Genomic DNA, 7,682 nt, shown 5'->3' on the forward strand with positions numbered 1-7,682 from the left:
ACTCCGGCGGGGAGGCTGTGGGGGCCAGAGGGGTGAGCGGGCCGGGGCCGTGGGCCCGGGACCAGGCGCGCCCAGACCCCCGGTGCCCCGGCCCGGCCCGCCCTCTCCCAGCTCGGGACTCACGCAGCTGCACCGACACCGGGACGCTGGCCACGCCCACGCCGGCGCTGGTGGCCGCCGCGACCCGGGTCCGGTAGAGAAGGCCGGGCAGCAGTCCCCGGAGCACGGCGGAGCGTGCCCAGCCTGCCGCAGACCGGTTGAGGTGGAAGCGGCTCTCATTGCCCAGGCACCAGATCTGGGGAGGCCGAGACCCGGGCTTAGAGAGGCTGAAAGGGGGTCCAGGCTCTGAACGGTAGAGGGGGCTGAGGCAGGCATCATTCAGCCTGGAGGGAACACGCTGAAACGTCTCTCCTCTCCCCCAACCTCGTCTCCAGCCCCAAAGCCAGTTCTAGGTTCCCTCCTCCCTGACCCTAGCCCCTAGGACCTCCCTCCTCCCGTCCCTTCTGTCCCTTCTCCGGTCCCTTCTCAACCCCTGTACCTGGTATTCCTTGATCACCCCATTTTGCTGGGAGGGGAGGGGAGGTTCCCAGGACACCGTGACACTGCTGTTGCCTTCACCCCCCAAGGCCACTGTCACTCCCTGGGGGGGGCCACTGGGGGCTGGGCCCCCCGGTGGAGCATGGTGAGAAAGACAGTCATTGCCAGCTACCCCTCCTGCCCCAACCTTCCCCCTCCCAGGTATCACCTTAGGAACTGAGGTATCAGGCATCCCTTCCTCCCACAACCCCCCTTGCTCTTCCCATGCAAACTTCTATCCTCCCCCACTCCCTCTTTCCCGTTGTTTCCTCATCAGCTCTTGCATCACTTCCCTTACCTTCCTCCGGAATGCTCCTGGTCACAAAGGGACTTTCAGGCCCCAGCCCCTCCTGGCCTTGGGCTTGCACTTTGATCTGAATTTGGGTCCCTGGGGGGAGTCCTCTTAGCACAGTACTTTGCTGGCTTGGGGACTGTAGGTCCAGTACTGTCCAGCTTCCCCCATCAGGACCTGCTACCCTCCAAGACACCCGGAAACCTTGCACCAGCTGGACTGGGCCATCTACCTATAGTAGACAGGACAAAACATACCAGAAGGAGAGACAGGGACCTCCAGGTCCCGGCCCTCCGCCACCCTCCCTGTCCTCCCCAGCCTCTCACCTCCCACTCTCCCGTACCCATTCCTGGAGGTCCCTATGGCCCCTATCATCATCCCTGCCCTTAAGCTCGTTCCGATGCCCCACTCACAGTCCAGGACACCTGCAAGGTCCGGAGCCCAAGGACTACGGGCTCCTGCACATGCACAGCCACTTCAGCCAGCCCCCGCTGGCCTCTCCATGGGTCCTCCACTGGCCTGGATGGGTTGCTGTCTATTGGACCAAAAAGCCCACTCAGCAGGGGCCACCAGTGACAGGGAGTTAGACCACAAGTGTGCTAAGTGTGCTTGTATCCTACCTCCGCTGCACCCCCTGCCCCCGCAGACTGTACTACTTAGTAGCCCAGAGCCCACCCCAGGATCAGCAGGGGGCTGCTCAGGGGAATAGCTTCCAGAGGTGGGCCTGGGTGTCCAGCTAATATGAATCCACTTCCTGCATAACTACATATATACGCTTTAGAGACCTCAGTTCCTCATCTCTAACATGAAGATGAACCTTCCAAGGTCCCTTGTAGTCCTAATAAGCTACATTATCTGTGGGTAATAGGCTCAGAAGTGGGGGGCTTACTGAGATGACTGAATTTCCCTCTCTCCCCTCTTTTCTTGTCCTCCCAGTGAGGGGAGGCATGACCTATTCTAGGCTGGGCTACCAGGAGAGACCCATAACAGCAGAAAGGAGGGGCCATGCTGCCATAGTTTGGGGGAAGGGGTGCTCTGCCGTGTTTTGTGTCATATCCATGAGCCAGGGACTCTGACCTTACTCACCCTGGGTGCGGATGGGCTCAGAGACGGGGCTGGGCTCACTGAGGCCCCAGGCTCCCACAGCTCGCACCAGAAACAGATAGATGGTGTTGGGCTGCAGACCACTGACCGTGTGTGTCTCCAGCTGCACACCATCTGCCACTGTCCGCCACGTGTTGCCAGCTGCTTGGCTGCAATAGGCATGGGGTGACAGAGTTGTCTGAGCCAGGGATCCCCCAACCTGTCTACTCCCTCTCGTCCATTCTCTATGGCCCCCTACTATCTCCTCACCTTGGGAGAGGGAATTGACAAAACTCTCCCCACCACAGCAAAGACCCTAAGGACATAAGATTCCCTTCTTTTGACTTTCCAGGTTTGCATTTAAAACTTTCTCCATACCTGAAGGCCTCTATCACATAAGAGGTGACTGTGGCCCCCGCCTGCGGGTTGGGCTTCCAGGTCAGGGTAATGCTGTTCTTGGTGATCTCAGTGACCACTGGCTGAGAGGGAGGCCCTGGAGGGGTACTGGGTTCTGTAGGGGGCTCTGGTGATACTCCCCAATCTTCTGCAGCGAGGAGATAATCTTTAAGTAGGCGGACGGGAAAAGGATGGCCCCCATGTAACCTGCCTCCTTCCCGGAGAAGCCATGGAGCTGTGACAGTGGTGATGGTGAAGATGGGGACGTAGTTCACTAACCCCTACTCACCCCGCCTCCTAAGCCAGCTGCTCCATGTGGCCTCCCCCATGGAACTCTTGGCCACACAGCTGTAGAAACCCAGGTCCATCTCCTGCAGGAGAGGGTAGAGGACTGGCAAACTGGGAGCAGAGCAAGGTAGGGGGAGGGGGTGGAGGTGGGTATTCAGAAGGATGGGGAAGGCCTGGCACACTTTAGGTGGTCTAAGAGAACAGAGTAGAAACGGAATCAGTCCCAGCGGGTATGTCCACGAGTTGGGCATGTGGACTGTATGACCCCTCTCAGATACTCAGGTCCCAGGGATGAGGCTCACCTGCACGCTGGCGATGTACAGCGTACCATTGGCCATTAGGTTGAGCTGGAGGTCGTCCCCCTGCAGCCACTGCCCATCCTTCTTCCATCGGACACTCGGTTGAGGGTTCCCGGTCACTCTGCATGGCAGCCACACAGGGGAGCCAAGTGCCAGCGTCTGATTGGCTGGTCCCTGGAGGATGATAGGAGGCAGCCCATCCAAGGAGGAGGCTGGGAGAGGAAGAAGTTCAGCACCTCAGGAGAGGATCCTGGGTCCAGGCAACCAGCCCCTTGTCTTCCTTCTCTGATCCGTCATTCCTCCTCCCCCAGAGACTGGAGGGGCCTTGATAACCATCTGTAGTCTCTGCCCGGGACCAGCCATGTACTAGTGGCTTCTGTAGCCGAGTTCCAAACTTCAAGGCCATGTCTCAGGAACACACCCCTCCCCTTGCAGACATCTTATATAGAATCCTAGAGAAGCAGATATCTTCAAGCCATTATGTCCTTCCAGGCCATGGGTCCGGGCACCTCCATGAGCACCTACCTCTTTTTACCTCCAGCAGGGCCTTAGCCAGGACGCTCCCGGCCACACTAACGGCCTGACACACGTAGTAGCCAGCATCCCCGCTCTGCACATCCGTAATGTTGAGCTGGCCTCTGGGAGACACAGAGAAGCGCCCCTTGGGCTGAAGCGGCTGGCTGGGGAAAAGTAGAACCTGGGGACAGAGCAAGGAACCAAAGGTAGAGAATGAGCAGGAATTTGGCAGAGAGAAAGGTTCCCATCAACCCCAGAATTCAGAGAATTCCTAAGTCTCTAGTTCCTACTCTGTCCCCAAAACTGCCAGTTATGTGACCTTGGGTAAACCAGTTAGATCTACTCACAAAAATGTGGACATTCTCTTAGATGATTTGGGGGTACACTTCCCAGCTTTGTGACTTATGAGTTGGGCAACTCTGAGCAAGCTCTTTAACCTTCCTGGGCCCAAATCCCTCCAAATTTGACTCTTAGGGGACAGTTATGAGGATTAAATGAGTAATCATGAAAATCCTTTAATGCATTGTGTGATAAAGGTTTAATATTTCCCCCCTTCTTTCTGGTTTTATGTTACATAGATATATAGGAGGTGGGGAAAGGGGTTTGGGTTACAGGTAAAGGGCACCTGGCCGATCCCCTGATGCATACCTACTCTCATCCTCTACTATCATCAGCATTTTTATTCATTTGAGCATCTAGTTGAGATACAGCAATCCCAGATGCTAGAGAAGATTGGAAAATTGTGGCTGTGGATTTGGAATGAGGCAGTGGGAGAACTGGTTATCCAGTGGGGTAGGGTCAGTCAGACTTATTTTTATTATACTGACCCTGTTTCCTAGTGGTGAAATTCCCACCCTTCCCGTAGGAGGAGGTACTCTTCTTGGAACCTCATTACTGTTCATGTGGGTATTCAGGACTTTTTTGCCAAGGGGGTGACAGTGCGCTCCCCCTGGTGGGAGTCCCTTGTAAGTAGATGAGCAACTCCCTGTACCCTGAGCCGCTTTGGTACAGTCAGTACACACTTTGCAGAGCAGCATATTAAAGCCCAAGCCCCGGGTGTCTGGGAGAGGAGGCGTCCGTCTGGATTCGCTACATCTTCAGGACAGTCTTGCCTAAAATAGAAGGAGTCTCCAGGGAATTACCATACAGGACTGTTTCCTTCCACCTAAACCTATTAGCATCATTTCCTTTCCAAGTGTTCAATATGTCCCAGGCCTTTTACTCTCGTTATCTTATTTAAGCCTCCCAAATAACCTGCAGCAGTTTCTGGGAGGACCAAAGGTACCCAGACGAGACCTCGGAGAGAAGTCTGCAGAATGTAGAAGGAGGGAGGCTAAGACCCAGAGGGGAAGCTCGTGGGAAGGCCCACGGAGTTGGCCACCTACCTGACTTCCCTCCTTCTGCCAGAAGATGGCAGGTGGGGGGTTTCCTTTGGTCTCGCATTGGAAAGCCACACTCTCTCCAGGAGCTGCCATCTGGTCCTGCGGCTGGGTCACCAGCTGGGGTGGGACTGGGAAGGGGGAGGCGATAAAGGGACAGGGAGTCAGGGCACTCAGAAGGGAGACTGAGGGAACAGGAGAGAGAAGCCCAAGCTTGGCTTAAGGAGGAGCAGATATCCAATTCCTGTTCAAGCCTGCTCAGCTTTCTCCTCCTTTCTCTCCTAAAAGCCTCGAGCGACCCACCCATACCTCCCACTCTGTCCTTTCTCCCTCGTTCTCCTCTTCACCCCACCCTCCATGCCCTCAGCTCATTCCTGGTCTGGCAGTCCCGGGAGGGGGGAGCTCACCGTGAACACTGAGGGAGCCAGATGCTTCGGCGCGGCCCACGCTGTTCTCAGCCACACAGGTGTAGGTCCCCTCGTCGGCGGCAGTCACGCGGCCGATCCAAAGGCTGTGGTCACTCCGGATCTCATACCTGCTCCACTCCCCACCCCCAGGCTGGGTTGGCCACAGCTACAGACCCCTTCTCTCTCCCCCAGGACGGACACCAGGATTGGGACACATAAAGACAAGGCAGGCCTCAACAGCAACAGAAGCTGGTATCCACAGACCCGTGAAAGGAGATGGAGGCTGGGTAGGGTCTGGATTTCCCTGTGTTGTCAAGTGAGAGGGTGTCTGCCGTCCAGTTTTATTTTATTTTATTTTTTTAATTTTTTTATTTTATTTATTTATGATAGGCACACAGTGAGAGAGAGAGGCAGAGACACAGGCAGAGGGAGAAGCAGGCTCCACGCACTGGGAGCCCGACGTGGGATTCGATCCCGGGTCTCCAGGATCACGCCCTGGGCCAAAGGCAGGCGCTAAACCGCTGCGCCACCCAGGGATCCCTGCCGTCCAGTTTTAGAGGGCAGGGTATGCTCTTGAGCTGGTTGGGTCTCCTTACAGGCAGGAGGAAGGGGATTCTCACCTGCCGGTGGGCAGTTCCCCATCCTCCTTGCGCCAGCGTAGACGGGGTGGGGGATCTCCCTGCACCTCACATGGGAAATCCACGGGGGCATCTGCCAGGACCACCTGGTTGACTGGTCTACGCAGGAATGAGGGTCGCTCTATGGAGCGGGAGTGAGTGAACCATCAGGGGATCTGCATGGCTTCTCACTACCCGGGCTGCACACCCCCTAAACCCCCAAGCTCCCTGTGCCTACCCAGTACCACAAGTTCAGCTGCCCCACTCTCCCGTTCTCCTGCCATGTTGGAGGCCACGCACACATACATCCCCGCATCACTCTTGAGTGTATGTGACATCATCAGCTTCCCTCCACGAATCTGCAGGGTAATAATGGTAACTTTGGTCTGTTGTAACCATCAAAGCATATTCATTTATTTGATCCTCCCAGGGAGCCAATGAAGCCTAGTGACGTTGACCCACTTATCAGATAAAGAATCCTTAAGTGATCTGCCCAAGGTGGGGACTCGGGTCTACATTTTGTTCCCACAGCCCAACCCACCTGCCACGAGTTCCCAGTGCACCTTGCTCCCCACCTATTTTATACCAGTTCCATCCTATCCATCCTTTTCCCTCACTAGAGAGCTGACTCTCAGTCTCTGATGAGCTAATGCACTGACCTTAAATCTCCTGCCTTATCACATCCAAGACATTATTTCCTGACCCTCCAAGACCCTTAGATTCACTCCTTCCTCCTTTGAGACATGCCTAACCCCCTACCCTATGGCCCCGCCCCCTAATGATGGCCCTGGCCCGGTTAGATCCCCAGCTATGGCACCACTCCTGACCGTGATCCTTCCCTCCTCCTCTCTGAGTCTTGCACTGTCCTTCTTCCAGGACACGGAAGGCTCCGGGTGGCCACGGGGGGGAACGCATTCCATCACCGCTGGCTCGCCCACTGCCACCACCACGTTTCCAGGAGACTGCCGGAAATCATCACGGAGGACTGGAGAGATGGATGAACAGGGACAGAGACAGAGACACAGAGAATGAGAATGAATGACCAGGAGACTAAACGAATAACTGGGCTAGGACACCAGGAAAGTTTTTGGGGAGGGGTGCATCATCACAGACCCAAAGTCTTCCCCAGGTGCAAAGATACCAGGCCCGCTTCCTCCTGCGACCTTAGACACCAAAGGTCACCGTCCCGAAAGAAGATGGGGGCTGGTTCTAGATCGGGTTACCTGGTGCCCTCCAACCAGAGGACAACGTGACTCTCACCCGCCACTTCCAGCGAGGCATTTCTGCTGGCCGCTGCCCCCAGGTAGTTGCGCGCCACGCAAGTGTAGACACCCTCGTCGGGGCGCGCGCGGCGCCCGTGCACGATGCGGGGGAAGAAGAGGGCGCCGCTGGGCAGCAGCAGGCGGTGCGCGCGCGGGTCCTCGCGCGCAGTGGCCACCCGCGCCCCGTTCTTGTACCACTCGATGTTGGGCCGGGGCCGGCCCTCGGCGCGGCAGGGCAGCGTGGCCGGCTCGCCCCGGGACACCAGCAGATCTGGCGGCTGCTCCACGATGCGCGGCATCGCGTCCTCCGGCTCGACCCTTGACGCTGAGGGTAGGGGGGTTGGCACAGAGCATTTAGACCTCGGGAGGTTAGAGGGGAGGCTCCAGAGAGAAACACAACTCTACCTGCCCTCCCTGACCCCTTTCCCTCTGTAGGGTCCATTCTCTCTCTGAGCAGACGTCCTCTCCCCCTTCTTAGGCTGGAAAGGTTATGCCTCCAGATTGACAGATCCGGAGAGAGGAATCAGGACGTGCGCTCCTAGGCCGGCTTTCTAGGCTGCCTAGAGA

The 7,682-nt window shown here is 56.8% G+C and overlaps 1 protein-coding gene across 1 annotated transcript; it reads right to left on the bottom strand.

The window, feature by feature from the left end:
- Positions 1-5,706: 5,706 nt before the first annotated feature.
- LOC119871983 (roundabout homolog 3-like) lies at positions 5,707-7,414 on the bottom strand. The gene is made up of 4 exons (XM_038535565.1): positions 7,114-7,414; positions 6,681-6,838; positions 6,092-6,212; positions 5,707-5,995 (listed from the first exon to the last, which is right to left on the bottom strand). The coding sequence occupies exons 1-4, from the start codon at positions 7,412-7,414 to the stop codon at positions 5,853-5,855; spliced, it is 723 nt and encodes a 240-aa protein (XP_038391493.1). The 3' UTR covers positions 5,707-5,852.
- Between the last annotated feature and the right edge of the window lie 268 nt (positions 7,415-7,682).

Source organism: Canis lupus, chromosome 5 (genome assembly GCF_011100685.1).
Source record: "Canis lupus familiaris isolate Mischka breed German Shepherd chromosome 5, alternate assembly UU_Cfam_GSD_1.0, whole genome shotgun sequence".
NCBI classification, from domain to species: Eukaryota; Metazoa; Chordata; class Mammalia; order Carnivora; family Canidae; genus Canis; species Canis lupus.